Source organism: Saccopteryx bilineata, chromosome 1, assembly GCF_036850765.1.
Source record: "Saccopteryx bilineata isolate mSacBil1 chromosome 1, mSacBil1_pri_phased_curated, whole genome shotgun sequence".
NCBI classification, from domain to species: domain Eukaryota; kingdom Metazoa; phylum Chordata; class Mammalia; order Chiroptera; family Emballonuridae; genus Saccopteryx; species Saccopteryx bilineata.
In genome coordinates, this window is record NC_089490.1 from 401,358,391 (window position 1) to 401,375,772 (window position 17,382).

The following is a 17,382-nucleotide window of genomic DNA, read 5'->3' on the forward strand; positions in this document are numbered from 1 at the left end:
TAGGAGAAGCACCCATTTGCTTCTCCACCCCCCCTTCCTCTCTGTCTCTCTCTTCCCCTCCCGCAGCCAAGGCTTCATTGGAGCAAAGATGGCCTGGGCGCTGGGGTTGGCTCCTTGGCCTCTGCCCCAGGTGCTAGAGTGGCTCTTCTCTCGGCAGAGCCATGCCCCGGAGGGGCAGAGCATCGCCCCCTGGTGGGCAGAGCATCGCCCCTGGTGGGCGTGCCGGGTGGATCCCGGTTGGGCGCATGCGGGAGTCTGTCTGACTGTCTCTCCCCGTTTCCAGCTTCAGAAAAATACAAAAAAAAAATAATTCAAGAATATTTATAGGATACAAAATATTCCATATCCAATAAGATAAAGTTCAAAATGTTAGGCACCCAATAAAAATTAATTGCCATGGCCTGACCTGTGGTGGCGCAGTGGATAAAGCATTGACCTGGAATGCTGAGGTTGCTGGATTGAAACCCTGGGCTTTCCTGGTCAAGGCACGTATGGGAGTTGATGCTCCCTGCTTCTCCCCCTTCTCTCTTTCTCTCTTTCTTCCTCTCTTCCTCTCTCTCTCTCTCTGAAAAATGAATAAATAAAATCTAAAAAAATATTTTAAAAAATTAATTGCCATGAAAAGCAATCAGAAAAATAGGACCCATAAGGAAGGGAGGAAATCAATCAATGGAAATCTGCTCAGAATGACATAGATCAGGGGTCGGGAAACTTTTTGGCTGAGAGAACCATGAAAGCCACATATTTTAAAATGTAATTTCATGAGAGCCATACGCATTATCCAATAAAAATTTGGTGTTGTCCTGGAGGACAGCTGTGATTGGCTCCAGCCACCCGCAACCATGAACGTGAGCAGTAGGAAATGAATGGATTGTGATACATGAAAATGTTTTATATTTTTAATGTTATTTTTTTTTATTAAAGATTTGCGAGCCAGATGCAGCCATCAAAAGAGCCACATCTGGCTTGCGAGCCATAGGTTCCCGACCCCTGACATAGATGATAAAATTAGTAAATAAGGACATTAAACCAGGTATAACTGTATTCCCTATGTTCAGGAGAAGAGGATTGAACATATTAAGTAAAAGATCCAAATTTAACTTGTACAGATAAAAATTATACAATTTTGCCTGACCAGGTGGTGGCGCAGTGTATAGAGCATCGGACTGGGATGCAGAAGAACCCAGGTTCGAAACCCCGAGGTTGCCAGCTTGAGCACGGGCTCATCTGGCTTGAGCAAAAAGCTCACCAGCTTGGACCCAAGGTTGCTGGCTTCAGCAAGGAGTTACTCGGTCTGCTGAAGGCCCCTGGTCAAGGCACATATGAGAAAGCAATCAATGAACAACTAAGGTGTCGCAATGAAAAACTGATGAAAAACTCATCTCTCTCCGTTCCTGTCTGTCTGTCCCTATCTATCCCTCTCTCTGACTCTCTCTCTGTCCCTGTTAAAAAAAAAATCATACAGTTTTGGTGTTTTTTTTTTTGCATTTTTCTGAAGCTGGAAACGGGGAGAGACAGTCAGACAGACTCCCGCATGCGCCCGACCGGGATCCACCCAGCACGCCCACCAAGGGGCGACGCTCTGCCCACCAGGGGGCGATAATCTGCCCATCCTGGGCGTCGCCATGTTGCGACCAGAGCCACTCTAGCGCCTGAGGCAGAGGCCACAGAGCCATCCCCAGCGCCCGGGACATCCTTGCTCCAATGGAGCCTTGGCTGCGGGAGGGGAAGAGAGAGAGAGGAAAGCGCGGCGGAGGGGTGGAGAAGCAAATGGGCGCTTCTCCTGTGTGCCCTGGCCGGGAATCGAACCCGGGTCCTCCGCACGCTAGGCCGACGCTCTACCGCTGAGCCAACCGGCCAGGGCCAAATCATACAGTTTTTAAGACAAGAATACAGTGTATAGGATTAATTACAGATTTACACATTGCAGTGAAGAGATTAGTCAACTTGAAGACATAGCAATGGAAACTACCTAAAATGAAACAGAGAAAATAAAACTAAAAAGAAAAAAAGCATCAGTGAACTGTGGGATAATTTCAAGTGGCCTAATTCAGTATAACTGGGCCTGAGGGGAGGGAGAGCAGATAAAATATTTGAGGAAATGTCCCCCAATTTTCTAAATTTGATGAAAACTGTAAACCAGCAGATCCACAAAGGTTAATGAACCCTAAACATAAGAAACATGATAGGCCCTGGCCAGTTTGCTCAGTGGTGGAGCATCGGCCTGGCGTGCAGGAGTCCCGGGTTGAATTCCCAGCCAGGGCACACAGGGGAGGTGCCCATCTGCTTCTCCACCCCTCCCCCTCTCCTTCCTCTCTGTCTCTCTCTTTCCCTCCCGCATCCGGGGCTCCATTGGAGCAAAGTTGGCCCAGGCACTGAGGATGGCTCCATGGCCTCTGCCTCAGGCGCTAGAGTGGCTCTGGTTGCAACAGAGCGATGCCCCAGATGGGCGGAGCATTGCCCCCTGGTGGGCATGCCTGGTGGATCCTGGTTGGGCGCATGCGGGAGTCTGTCTGACTGCCTCCCCGTTTCCAACTTCAGAAAAATACAAAAAAAAAAAAAAGAAACATGATAAAAGTTATACCAAGACATATCATAATCAAATTGCTTAAAGCCAATAATAAAGAAAATATCTTGGTGGCACAATGGATAAAGCATTGACCTGGAATGTTGAGGCCACTGGTTCAAGGCCCTGGGCTTGCTTGATCAAGGTACACATGGCAGTTGATGCTTCCTGCTCCTCTCTTCTCTCTCACTCTCCCCTCACTGAAATAAATAAATAAATAAATAAATAAATAAATAAAAAAAATTAAGATATCTTTTTTTTTTTTTTTTTTTTACAGAGGCAGAGATAGACAGGGAGAGACAGACAGGAATGGAGAGAGATGAGAAGCATCAATCATCAGTTTCTCGTTGCATGTTGTGACTTCTTAGTAGTTCATTGATTGCTTTCTCACATGTGCCTTGACTGTGGGCCTTCAGCAGACCGAGTAACCCCCTGCTGGAGCCAGCGACCTTGGGTCCAAGCTGGTGAGCTTTTTGCTCAAGCCAGATGAGCCCGCGCTCAAGCTGGCGACCTCGGGGTCTCGAACCTGGGTCCTTCCGCATCCCAGTTCGACGCTCCATCCACTGCACCACCACCTGGTCAGGCAATTAAGATAACATCTTAAAAGCAGCTGGAAATAAAAAGATACATTTATATATAGAGGAACAAAGATAAGAATTACAGCAGATTTCTCATTGAAAATAGTGTAAAGTAGAGGAAAGTGGAGCCACATCTTTAAAGTAATGAAAGAAAAAAGTTATTGACCTGGATGGAATTCTATAAATAGAGAAAATATTTTTCAAAAATGAAGGCAAAATAAAGACTTTTTTAGACATACAAAAGACTTTATTACCAGCAGACCAATATTCAAAGAAATGTTAAAGGAAATCCTTCAGGAGAAGGAAATGATAGCAGATAGAATTCTGGATCTACCCAAATAAAGAGCACTAACCACCATCTGGATATATATTCAATATGAAAGATTTTTGCCCAGTTTTAAAAATCTTTATAAAAGAACTCTTTAAAGCAAAAATTACAACAGTGTATAAGGCTTATAACGTGGAAGTAAAGTGTGTGACAATAGCAGAAAGGTTAGGGGAGAAATGAAAGCATATTGTTGAAAGATTCTCATGGTATATGTGTCAACTGCTATATTGCTTGAAGGTAGACTATGGTAAGTTAAAGTTGTATATTATAAAGCCTAGAACAAGTCCTAAGTTAATACAGCAATAGTCTAATAAGCAAAACAAGGGATAAATGGAATTATAATATATATCCAATTCAAAATAGAATTCACAGAATAGAAAAGAAGAAAAAGAAAATGCTAGGAACAGATGAAAATGAGACAAGATGGTCAATTTAAACCAAACCAAACTGTAGCATATTCTTCTTGAATGTAAATGGTTAATCCAATTAAGACAATCACATATTTTGACTCTTCAAATACTCCACTCACTCTGCTTTGCAGTATGTCATAGCTCCCCTGGCTCTAAACAGTGAATGTATTGGCCTTAGCTCATGTTCTTGGATTTGTGATGGAGATTTCATTTATGGGCACGGCCAACCTTTGTTCTGTTGTGACTTTCCATGATGCCCCAGTGCCTACTGGGTAAGAATTTTAATCTTCGTACTCAGTGCTTTGTGTTTATCCTATTAAAAGGTGAAAACAAAAATAGGGCCTGACCAGGTGGTGGCGCAGTGGATAGTGCATCGGACTGGGATGCAGAGGACTCAGGTTCAAGACCCCGAGGTCACCAGCTTGAGTGCAGGCTCATCTGGTTTGAGCAAAGCTCACTAGCTTGGACCCAAGGTTGCAGGCTTGAGCAAGGGGTTACTCAGTCTGCTGTAGCCCCACGGTCAAGGCACATATGAGAAAGCAATCAATGAACAACTAAGGAACCCCAATGAAAAACTAATGATTGATGCTTCTCATCTCTCTGTGTTCCTGTCTGTCCCTATCTATCCCTCTCTCTGACTCTGTCTCTGTAAAAAAATAAAAATTTAAAAATTAAAAAAAAAATAGGGGAAGAATGTATTGTGGCCTGACCAGGCGGTGGCACAGTGGATAGAGTGTTGGACTGGGATGTGGAAGACCCAGGTTCGAGACCCCTAGGTCGCCAGCTTGAGCGTGGGGCTCATCTGGTTTGAGCAAAAGCTCACCGGCTTGAGCCCAAGGTCGCTGGTTCGAGCAAGGGGTTACTCGGTTGGCTGAAGGCCCGTGGTCAAGGAATATATGAGAAAGCAATTAATGAACAACTAAGGTGTTGCAATGTGCAACAAAAAACTAATGATTGATGCTTCTCATCTCTCCGTTCCTGTCTGTCTGTCCCTGTCTATCCCTCTCTCCGACTCTCTCTCTGTCTCTGAAAAAAAAAAAAAAAGTATTATGGTCTCTTTATCCTTAATTCAGGGGACAAAAATGGTACTTCTTAACTGGGCAATTTTGCCTTCAGATAACATTTGGCAGTGTCTATAGACATTTTTGATTGTCATGAAAGAAGGAAGGGGTAGAGGCCAGGGGTGCTGCTAAACATCCTACAGCGCATAGGACAGCCCTCCCCTCCACCACCCACAACAGTGTCAGTAATGCCGAGATCGAGATCGATAAACCTTGGGTTATAGGTAGGATGAGAGTGGGAATAGGAAGTCAAGAGAATGAAACCATTTCAGGGGCCTGTCCTTCTTTGTCTTAGTTATAGAATAGAGTTAGAGATGAGGAGAAGGAGTTTCCTTCTCAATCTGAATATTCTCAAATACTGGAAGATAGTCCTTTGTTGTATATTCATATTCTAGCATATATCACATTGTATTACAGTTTACTGGGTTTTGATTGATTTTTTTTTTTTTTTTTTTTTTTTTTTTTTTTTTTTTTTTTTTTTTTAGAGAGAGAGGAGTGAGAGAGAGAGACAGAAGGGGGAGGAGCAGGAAGCATCAACTCCCATATGTGCCTTGACCAGGCAAGCCCAAGGTTTCGAACCGGCGACCTCAGTGTTCCAGGTCGACGCTTTATCCCACTGCGCCACCACAGGTCAGGCCAGTTTACTGGGTTTTTTTTTGTTTGTTTGTTTTTGGGGTTTTTTTTCAGAGACAGAGAGTCGGAGAGAGGGATAGATAGGGACAGACAGAAACGGAGAGATGAGAAGCAGTCAATCATCAGTTTCTCATTGCACATTGCGACACCTTAGTTGTTCATTGATTGCTTTCTCATATGTGCCTTGACCGTGGGCCTTCAGCAGACCGAATAACCCCTTGCTGGAGCCAGCGACCTTGGGTCCAAGCTGGTGAGCTTTTTGCTCAAACCAGAATAGCCCACGCTCAAGCTGGCGACCTCGGGGTCTCAAACCTGATCTTCAGCATCCCAGTCCGACACTCTATCCACTGTGCCACCGCCTAGTCAGGCTTTACTGGTTTTTACAAGTGTCTCCCATACTATAAATGATAACTTAAAGGTAGGTATTAAATTTGGATATTCATCTTTTGTATCCCCAGAACTTAGTACAGTGTTTAACTTGGGATACCACTCAAATCTATCATTGAATGAGTAAGATGCATAAATAACTAATTGTCCTAATATTGTACCTGTAGCTCACACAGATTAAACCCAGAATAAGTGAGGGTTCTAGTGGATCTGTCTTGGGTACCTGGCACCTATTTTCAATGTGTAAAAGGGCTAATATGTAGTTGACTAGCAACCTAGTTTATTTTTGGGAGTATGAATCAGGTTAATGTTATGCTTGTTTTATGGAAATGACTATGTGTTCATTAAAAAAAAACCTAAAATTTGAAAGTTTTCTTTAGCACCTATACATATTTCTCTATGGACCTTTAGGTCTGCCTCTGATACTGCCGCATCAGGAACAGTCAATTACTACTGTCTTCAAAGATAGCTCTTACTTTATTGACTGGAAGAAGTACCACTTCTGTATGGTGCCCAATCTGAATCTTACTTTGGATAGAGGTATATCTCCCTCTCGTACAGGAATAAAGAAAACTGGAGACTGGCGGTGAAATGCAAGGAAATACAAAGAGCAGGTGTATGTTTGAGAGTCCACCTGGAATGAGGCAAACTGTCAAGAAGCAAGGCCTGATCAGCGCCTAGCCATTTCCCATTACATGTTGATGCTGGTTCTCCTCTCACTTCATCCTTTTGCTCCTTCTATGCTTGGTCCTCCTGCAGTAGCATTCATCTTGTAGGGACTTGTTCAGAGAGTTTCTGTTGTACCTTAATCTATCAATGCTGGGGGTTTAGAAAGGTTACTGAGGGAGCAATTATATCAACTGTTGCGGAAGAGAAAAGTTTCCTAATGAGATGAGGAAACCCACATAAAATTACTTAGAAAAAATTAAAATACCATATAAATACAAGGCAGGAGTAAAATCTTATGGTAATAAACCTAGGAACCTGGCTGTGATACTTATGTAGAGCCTAACCAATGTTAGTTTTGGGTGAATCATGTTGAATGTTGGAAGCTTAAAAACTGGACAGATAAAACTGGGAAATAGGTATATGCAACCATGAGCTGATGTCTAGGAAGTTGACATTCTTACACATGACTGTATCAGCTAGAGGCCTTTGAAATTTGCAAAGTAGTCTGGTCATTTGGATCCTGAGGAAGATGACCAGTAGGGGAGAGGCATTGTGGGGTTGTGACCAGTGTGAAAAGATGGCAGCCTCCTGGGATGCACAGTATCTCAGGGGGAATGACAGAATCTTCATCCAGGAAGTAAGCCTGAGGGAAAGGCTCCTTTAGGCAGTTATTCCGGAGGGAGAACTGCAAGGAAGGAATCCTTGGACAGGGTCTCTGGAAGTCAGTGGTTTTGTGAAGAAACAATGTTTGGTCTTAACAGGCTGTCATGTCATCAGGATTTTTCTGTTTCTTTTCTTTTTTTTTCTTTTTTTTTCTTTTTTACAGAGACAGAGAGTCAGAGAGAGGGATAGAAAGGAACAGACAGACAGGAACGAAGAGAGATGAGAAGCATCAATCAGTTTTTCGTTGCGACACCTTAGTTGTTCATTGATTGCTTTCTTTTTTTTTTAATTTTTAAAAATTTTTTTAAATTTTAATTTATTTTTTACAGAGACAGAGAGTGAGCCAGAGAGAGGGATAGACAGGAACAGAGAGAGATGAGAAGCATCAATCATTAGTTTTTCATTGCACGTTGCAACACTTTAATTGTTCATTGATTGCTTTCTCATATGTGTCTTGACTGCAGGCCTTCAGCAGACCCAGTAACCCCTTTGCTGGAGCCAGCAACCTTGTGTTCAAGCTGGTGGGCTTTTCCTCAAACCAGATGAGAGCTCGCACTCAAGCTGGCGACCTCGGGGTCTCGAACCCTGGTCCTCTGCATCCCAGTCCAACGCTCTATCCACTGCGCCACCGCCTGGTCAGGCCATTGATTGCTTTCTTATATGTGCCTTGACTGTGGGCCTTCAGCAGACTGAGTAACCCCTTGCTCAAGCCAGTGACCTTGGGTCCAAGCTGGTGAACTTTGCTCAAACCAGATGAGCCTGCGCTCAAGCTGGAGAGCTCGGGATCTCGAACCTGGGTCCTCCACATCCCAATCCGACACTCTATCCACTGCACCACCACCAGGTCAGGCTAGGATTTTTAAATCTATAGGGCTCTCCATATTTTCTTTTCTCTTTCATTTTTATTTTCATGCTTTGTTGGTTTCCTTTCTTTTTGCCTATTCGTGATCCCTGAACTTTCTCAGTTAACTTTGGAAATGAATGTCGAAAATGTTAAAAAAAAAAAAAAAAAAAGAGAGAGAGAGAAAGAAAATATTCCCTTGTCTCAGTCCCTCCTTACTCTAAAGGACAGACCAGGATCCCATGGAGGTACGTTCCTGTATTGATCAGGGTAGAATTTAGGATTGATTGTATTCTAAAGGATCAGGGTGCTAGAAAGTGACCATAGGCATCAGATTACTTGAGAATACAAATATTATAATAGTGTTGTGATTAAAAGCACTGATTTTGGAGTCAGTCCAAAACAGTTCCACCACTTACTCTCTGATATTGGGTCATGTATTTAACTGGCCTGTGCTTCTTTTCTTATCTATAAAAGGGCATAAGAGGACAAAGACTTGACTTGCAGGGGAGGGGGTGGTGAACACACAATATGGAGTGCAGAGATGTGTTGTAGAGTTGGGCACCTGAAACCTGTATAACTGTGTCAACTAGTGTCACCCCAATAAATTCAGTTTAAAGAGGGACATAAGAATAGGTCCTATACCATAGTGTTCTTGTGAAATGTTGAGCTAGTATAGTATATGCGAACAATTTAATATGGTTCATGGCATGTAGTAAGCATTCCATACAAGTTAGCTATTACCATTATTCAGGTTTAACTCTGGCCTCTGCCTCTTTCTAGCAATACCTGCCTTAAAAAGTTGTATGAGGAAGTGGTAGAGCGTCGGCCTGGCGTGCAGGAGTCCCGGGTTTGATTCCCAGCCAGGGCACACAGGAGAAGCGCCCATCTGCTTCTCCACCCCTCCCCCTCTCCTTCCTCTCTGCCTCTCTCTTCCCCTCCCGCAGCCAAGGCTCCATTGGAGCAGAGTTGGCCCAGGCGCTGAGGATGGCTCCATGGCCTCTGCCTCAGGCGCTAGAATGGCTCTGGTTGTAACAGAGTGACACCCCAGATGGGCAGAGCATCGCCCCCTGGTGGGCATGCTGGGTGGATTCCGGTAGGGCGCGTGCGGGAGTCTGTCTGGCTGCCTCCCCATTTCCAACTTCAGAAAAATACAAAAAAAAAAAAAAAGTTGTATGAGGAATGCACGAGTTTATTGTATAATGCTTCCCAGTAAATGCTGAGGAGTGCTGCTTGGTTTGCATTTTGCACACCTAATTTTGATTTTGATGTTCTTCCTGGGAATCACTATTACTTTCTTCTATCCTGTGGATAGAGAAACAAATTCAGGAGAAGGGAGTGTTCAAGTTTATATCTATCTCAGGTCCTTCTTTGTTTGAGGTATAGGGTTGTGTTTTTTTTTTTTAAGATTTTATTCATTTTAGAGAGGGGCAAGAGAGAGAGAAGGGGGGAGGAGCAGGAAGCATCAACCCCCATATGTGCCTTGACTGTTCAAAGGCCAGAATTTCAAACCAGCGACCTCAGCATTAACAGGTCAACGCTTTATCCACTGCGCCACCCAGGTCAGGCAAGGTATAGGTTCTTTATTTAGTTAGCATTTTGAGGGCTTTACTTATCTTAGAATACTATGTAATGTCTTGTCCCCTAGATATGGTGCTTCCAGATGTCAGTTATCAGGTGGACTCCAGTGAGGGGGATCAGTCTCAAAATATGGACCCTCAGGGAAAAATGCTGATGCTTGTTCTCTTTGTGGATTTCTACAGCGGATTTCCAGTCCAGCAAATGGAACTCTGGGGTAGGTAAAGGACGGGGCTACCAGCCTGGGGTGCTTAAAATGTTCAAGGACTAAAGAAAAGGAGGCTTTATATAATACACGTGTCTGAGTTAGGTGTATTTCTATAGAATAATAAATTTCAATAAAGAAAAACCTCACTTAAATAAAGTTAAATTATATGTTCTATGGAAAAGATCTATATCTTGAAGCATCACTTAAAAGATATTTCCAGATTGGGTTAACTAGAAATCAGCAGACACTTCTTATAATTTACCCTACAGGGTTTATTACCTTATATGGTGATTTTCAACATTAGCTACACTGTATGCTATATGGGGAGCTTCCAAAAAATGCGCAAACGTCACACTCAGAGATTCTGAATTCCTTGAACTGAGGTGGGGCTCAGGTATCAGAATGTTTCACTTCCCTACTGCTTTTCCAGGGGAATTAAGATGTTATTGGCCTTTCTCAGTCTTGATGCAACTTCTCAGACACAACATGAGGAGCTGTGTGAGTGTATTGGTATGAACAACTTTATGTGATGGCCTCATGGACCTCTGAAAAGGGAGAAATTCCTTCTTTAGGCAGACTAGGGGGACCTTGGGCATTTATCTCACAGATGGGTGGTAACCTGTTACCAGAAGGGTTCTCCCTGGTAGAGGTAAATGGGTGATCTCACTGTCTTGTGGTCTGTGAAACACATACATCAGAGTTACCTGCAATATTTGAAAATGTGCAGCTTCCTGGGCCAAGAATTAACTTATTATTTTGCTACAAAGTAAAAATGTAGTATGGCTCAAGAATTTGCATTTTAACAGATGTTAAATTTTATATTTTTAACAAGATATAGTAAAGTTTGAAAATGACAGAGTATGAGTAAGAGTTGGCTTATATATTTTAATCCAGTAAACCCTGGGATGTAAGTTGGTTTTTCAGTGCTCTTCTAAACTTTTCTTTGTAATTTTATTTTTTATTCAGTGAGAGGAGGGGAGACAGAGACAGACTCCTGTATGTGCCCAACCAGGATCCACCTGGCAAGCCCACTAGGGGGTGATACCCTGCCCATCTGGGGCATTGCTCCGTAGCTCAGCAACTGAGCTCTTCTTAGCCCTGAGGCAGAGGCCATGGAGCCATCCTTAGCACTGGGGCCAACTTTCTCCAATCCAGCCATAGCTGCAGGAGGGGAAGAGAGAAAGAGAGAGAGCAAATGAGGGGGGGGCGGAGAAGCAAATGGACGCTTCTGTGTGCCCTGACCAGGAATCGAACCTGGGACATCCATACACCGGGCTGATGCTCTACCACTGAGCCAAGCAGCCAGGGATAGTGCCCTTCTAAACTTTGAAGGAAGTTGCAAGAAGTAGAGCTTATAAACCGGGAAAGGTTCATACCATTCTTTTGGTGTTCTTGGTATGTTTCTGTGTTCTCCTTTCTCTGTGGACCAATGCTTTTGCTTGGGATTCTGTTCTCCAGGCTTTCGAGTGCTATTTGATGTGGCCCTGCTCCCACTGAGTCATGGGAGAAATGAGACAGCCTATAACCCCAGATCAGAAGAGCTCACATTGGTGCCAACTATTTGCTGAACAAACCATTGTCAGCTGTGGGACTCTTCCTGCTGCCTGCCTTTCATGCCATTCCTGTCTTTCCACAACATGTATATATTCTTTAGGAGAGAAACGCTGCTTTCCTGGGCCCTGGCTTGCAACTCTTTATTTGAGGAGTTGGTGTTCTTTGGTGCCCCACTGTTCCATTCATTAAGGCCCTGGAATGGGAACCTAGAAGAGACGCAAACTAAAGAGGCTTCCAGCAAGGAGGTCAAAGGTAAAGATGCTTAGGGTTGTTACCTGGGCTGTGCTCACTCACATGGTAGAGGCAGACAAGAGGAGCAGATTAGTGTTATGGAAGTGATTTCAGGGTAGAATCAAGAGACTTGAGTTTAATTTTGGTTCTGTAACCAAATTCCTCAATGAATATTGGGAAACAAGTCACATAAATCACTTGCTCCTCTTTTTCATATACAGGGCAGGACAAAAGTAGGTTTACAGTTGAGAGTATACAAAACACAGTTTATTCTGATATTATTAATTGTAGTAGTTTCCATATGAACAACTGTAAATCTACTTTTTCTCTACTCTGTATTTGACGTAAGATTGTTATGTCCAAGTGTAAAGGCCTTCTTAAGACTTAAAATCTGCAATCTTTTGGCTTTTTTTTTTTTTTTTTTGAGAGAGAGAGAGAGGGATAGGTAGGAAGGGAGAGAGATGAGAAGCATCAACTCATAGTTGCAGCACCTCAGTTATTCATTGACTGCTTTCTCATATGTGCCTTGACGGAGCGGGGTTGCTACAGTTGAGCCAGTGGCCCCTTGCTCGATCCAGAGACCATGAGGTCATGTCTATGATCATGTCTATGATCCTACACTCAAGCCAGAGACCCCGCACTCAAGCTGGTGAGCCCATGCTCAAGCCTGATGAAACTGCGCTCAAGCCGGCAACTTTGGGGTTTTGAACCTGGGTCCTCGTCATCCCAGGCCTCTACTCTATCCACTTTGTCAGCGCCTGGTCAGGGAGCTTTTATTTTTTTTAAGCTCTGCTAACAGGAACACCATATTCAGTTTTCCTTAGGGTGACATAAAAGCTGATACTATGTTCTGAATCCTATTGAACATACCTTACGAACTCAGATTTCTCAGAAACCAATGTTACCTATCTTTCTTGTGATAGATTAAACACCTGTTCAGCATGACTCTAAAGGCCTTCAGCATCTCAGGCAGTTGTACTCAGTATTGGGTTAAATGGGCATACATTACTGCATTAATAAAAATAGTATCTTTTTAAATTTCCTTACACACCTGGTAGTTTAGGACTAGTCTGTGAAGAAGATGTACTGTGGGCCTGACCTGTGGTGGCGCAGTGGGATAGAGCGTCAACCTGGAATGTTGAGGTTGCTGGTTCAAAACCCTGGGCTTGCCTGGTCAAGGCACATATGGGAGTTGATGCTTCCTGCTCCTCCCCCCTTCTCTCTTTCTCTCTCTCCCTCCCTCTCTCTCTCTCCCTCTCTCTCATCTCTAAAATGAATAAATAAATAAAAATAATTTAAAAAAAAAATGTACTATGAGAGTAGGTAGATATAGATACATGGTATAGATACAATAATTTTATCTTCTTTCCCCCTCTTCTTTTTCATATGCTTGAAAGCTTTCTCTAGAGCTCCTTTTAGGAAACATTGTACAGAACTACAGTCTGCTTGTATGTGCCTTAAAGAAAACCACTTAAGCCCTGGCCAGTTGGCTCAGTGGCAGAGCGTCGGCCTGGCGTGCGGGAGTCCCAGGTTCGATTCCCGGCCAGGGCAGACAGGAGAGGCGCCCATCTGCTTCTCCACCCCTCCCCTTCTCCTTCCTCTCTGTCTCTCTCTTCCCCTCCCACAGCTGGGGCTCCATTGGAGCAAAAGTTTGCCCGGGCGCTGAAGATGGCTCTGTGGCCTCTGCCTCAGGCGCTAGAATGGCGGGACATCGCCCCCTGGTAGGCGTGCCGGGTGGATCCCAGTCAGGCACATGCGGGAGTCTGACTGCCTCCCCGTTTCCAACTTCAGAAAAATGCAAAAAAAAACCCCCAAAAAAACCACTTCATTGGCCTTCTGCCCATCTTGTCATAGTAACTTTTCTATGATTAACTTGTTTTGCCAAAATGTGAAAGGCATCTGGTGGTACCTGCAGTTTTAGGAACAAACTGGTAGCTTTTTAATTAAAAATGTCTGCTTCAAAAGTGTTCTGATTTTTTTTTTAATTTTTTTTTCTTTTTTTACAGAGATAGGGAGAGTCAGAGAGAGGGATAGACAGGAACAGACAGAAATGGAGAGAGATGAGGAGCATCGATCATCAGTTTTTTCTTGCGACACCTTAGTTGTTCATTGATTGCTTTCTCATATGTGCCTTGACCGTGGGGCTACAGCAGACCGAGTAACCCCTTGCTCAAGCCAGCGACCTTGGGTCCAAGCTGGTGAGCTTTGCTCAAACCAGATGAGTCCGTACTCAAGCTGGCGACCTTGGGGTCTTGAACCTGAGTCCTCTGCATCCCAGTCTGATGCTCTATCCACTGTGCCAACGCCTGGTCAGGCGAGTGTTCTGATTTCTTGAGGTTATTCCTAGGCTCAAACTGAAGAAACAGCAATCTAGATGATATCATAGTAATATTTTTTCTTTGAATATTGCGATGTATATTTCAGAACACTTCATATATGTTATCTCAGTTTATCTGCACAAAATACCTGTGAAAACGGGTGATACAAAGCCATTTTCTGTATTGATGTGAGAAAAGTGAAGTGACATCGCCACTAGTTGGCAGTAGAATTGACCCTAGAATCTATCTATGTCGTCCTGACTCCAGTTCTAGACCCTTTTTAAGCAGAGCACATATTACCTTTCCTTCCAGTAAAAGCATCCTGATGCCTTGTGGTAGAAAATGTTCCTCTGCCTAGCTTTTGTTTTGTTTTGTTTTGTTTTGTTTTTAAGTGAGAGAAGAGGAGATAGAGAGACAGACTCCCGTAAGTGTTCTGACCAGGATCCACCCAGCAACCCCATCTGAGGCTGATGCTCAAATCAACTGAGCCATCCACAGTGCCTGGGACCTATGCACGAACCAGTTGAGCCACTGGCTACAAGAGGGGAAGAAGGAGAGAAAAAGGGAAAGGGAGGGGAAGAGAATCAGATGGTCGCTCCTCCTGTGTGCCCTGATCGAGAATTGAACCTGGAACATCCACACACTGGGCTGGTGCTCTATCCACTGAGCAAACTGGCCAGGGTCTGCCTTGTATTTTTTTTTTTTTTGTATTTTTCTGAAGTTGGAAACGGGGAGACATTCAGACAGATTCCTGCATGTGCCCTACCAGGATCCACCCGGCATGCCCACCAGGGGGCGATGCTCTGCCCATCTGGGGCGTTGCTCTGTCACGACCAGAACCATTCTAGCGCCTGAGGCAGAGGCCATGGAGCCATCCTCAGCACCCGGGCCAACTCTGCTCCAATGGAGCCTTGGCTGCGGGAGGGGAAGAGAGAGAGAGGAAGAAGAAGGGGAGGGATGGAGAAGCAGATGGGCGCTTCTCCTGTGTGCCCTGGCCAGGAATCGAACCCAGGACTCCTGCACACCAGGCCGATGTTCTACCACTTGTATTTTTAATGCAACCCTGAGAAAAGTCAGCCAGCACAGGCTGCTTCAACATTGTATCTTTGAACAGACTACCTAGGGGAGAGTAGAAAAATGCTGCAATAGGAAAGGTTAAGTAACAAGCATTTTTGCCCTGTGGAGTGAATTTGTCTTCCTGCGTTGCATCAGGATCATCAGTGCTAGCCTATTGTTTGATGACATATTTTGCACATCAGTCTCACGTTAGCTTCTCCGGATGATGCTGAGCAGTAGTGCCCATGGTTACTTTATCATGGGAGATAGTCTCCCATTCAGAAAGACCTTATACCAGCAGTTTTCAGAGTCATATTTGTGAGTTGTAATTTTTTCCTTATCACAGCATATGGGAAAGGATTGACACACTGGCAGTAACAATGTCTCACCATGACAGTGATGCTCAAATAGGAGTGCAGTAGGGTCTGACACTCTGCAGGGGGCGTTGGACTCACCAGTATCATTGTGGTATATATTTATGTTTCTGATATGAATTAAATAGGACCCTGCATTTATTTTTTTGAAAATAATTGCATTCTTCATTTTAGTCTTCCTGAGTTTTCTTTCATTTGTAAGTGGGAATTGGATGAGTTTGTAAGTTGCTGGGGACTGTCTAAAAAAGAGTGATCATTCATGGGTAGGTAGAAGTGAACTAGCACATAAACAGCAGCTTTGAAGTGGTCATGCTCACTTAGCATTACCAACATTCATTTTCCTTCCCTTTAGGAGTCCACACTTTGCTCACAGCTCATCTCAGCACCATCCTCAGGGAGAGCCACAGTGTGGTGCAGGACTCCATCCAGTTGGCTGTGGACCAGGCCTTGGAACAGCATCACCAGGCTGCCAAGGTAATAAGAAATTCACAACTTTCTTTCTTCTACTCTCTCCATGAAAAAGATAGCTGGAATATATGGTAGACAGGGCCTGAGACCCTATCCTTTCTAATGCCTTTTTTGTCCCCTGGGCTGATCTTGTACATTTTGTCTAGCCTAGGAACTCAAGCTTTAACTTAGATGGGTCACTGTAACCTCCCACTAGGTGAATTTGATTAAATAGGGATAAAATGATAGAGACAACTGACTAGTAATGCACTTCTTCCTTGCCTGTTCCCACACATACTTCTGAAGCTACTTCTTCACTGAATCTTCCATCTTTCCCCATTTCCTAACCCTTACACCACCGCTTTCTCTTTTTAACTTACTTTCTGAATTCCTTCATTCTGTGTACTTTTGGTAACACATTTCTTACTTCATATGGCCCCCTTTTCAGGGAAAAAGCAACCACACTAAGAGACCAAAGATTAAAGCTTTTTGTTTTTAAATAGTAAGTGTATCTATTTTATGGCCCAGTGTCTTATTGCTTGTCTTTTCTGAATGTGTCTGTGTCACTGAGTCATCTCTATGAAAGGAGAAAAAAATAATTTTTTTTTTTACTTATTTCAATCCCTAAGTGTCCTTTACGTGTTATGATCTCAGCAACTGCTGTTGATGGAGGGGCAAGAATTATTGAAATCTTGCTCTGATATCTTTGGTCCCTTTGGGCTTTTCTGAACCAGCAGTTTGGGATTATTAGAAACTGGTCTCTGCCTTACTTGTCATGCTGCCTAGGCTCATCAGAAACTGCAGACCTCCCTCTCAGTGGCTGTGAATTCCATCATGAGTATCGTGACTGGCAGCACCAACCGCAGCTTCCGAAAGAGCTGCCTTCAGGCCCTTCAAGTAAGTAGATTGGGATGCTTTAAAGTGCCAGAGTGTTGACGATGTTCTTCCTGTCTTAGTAATGTGTACTGTGCTTTTAGGAACATTATTGAATTAGATTTTATTGTGATCCTCTAGTACCAGGCCTGTGGTGTTTTAAGAAATATTTGTTAAATGGATAGTGGTGTGCATACTATTTTATAAATGAGAAAACAAGTTATTTAAAATTTCTACTTCTTGGCCCTGGCCAAGTGGCTTAGTGGATAGAGCATTGTCCAGGAGCACTCTGGTCACGGGTTTGATCCCCAGTCAGGGCACATATGAGAAGCAACCAGTGAATGCACAACTAAGTGGAACAACTAAGTAGAACAATGAGTGGTTGCTCAATCTCTCTCTCTTTCTCTCTCTCTCTCTTTCTCTCTCTCTCTCTCCCTCCCCCCTTCCTCCCTCCCTCCCCCCTCCTCCCTTCTTCCCTCTCACTTTCTCCCCCTTATTCTCTCTCTCAAATCAATGGAAATTAAAAAAATTTTTTTTGCTTCCTTCTGGTCACACAGCTAGTTATCAGCAGAGCTAGGATTAGATCAGTGATTCCTAATTCCTTGTT

At 43.8% G+C, this 17,382-nt stretch overlaps 1 protein-coding gene across 3 annotated transcripts in view; it reads left to right on the top strand.

Moving 5' to 3' along the window:
• RCE1 (Ras converting CAAX endopeptidase 1) overlaps window positions 1-17,382 on the top strand; it is a 31,619-nt gene that overhangs the window by 1,391 nt on the left and 12,846 nt on the right. For all 3 annotated transcript variants that reach the window (XM_066252157.1, XM_066252158.1, XM_066252159.1), the window contains exons 2-4: window positions 9,785-9,931; window positions 15,808-15,929; window positions 16,689-16,799. In XM_066252157.1, the coding sequence (XP_066108254.1) occupies window positions 9,787-9,931; window positions 15,808-15,929; window positions 16,689-16,799 (378 nt within the window). In that variant the 5' untranslated portion in view covers window positions 9,785-9,786. The remainder of the gene's footprint in view (window positions 1-9,784; window positions 9,932-15,807; window positions 15,930-16,688; window positions 16,800-17,382) is intronic.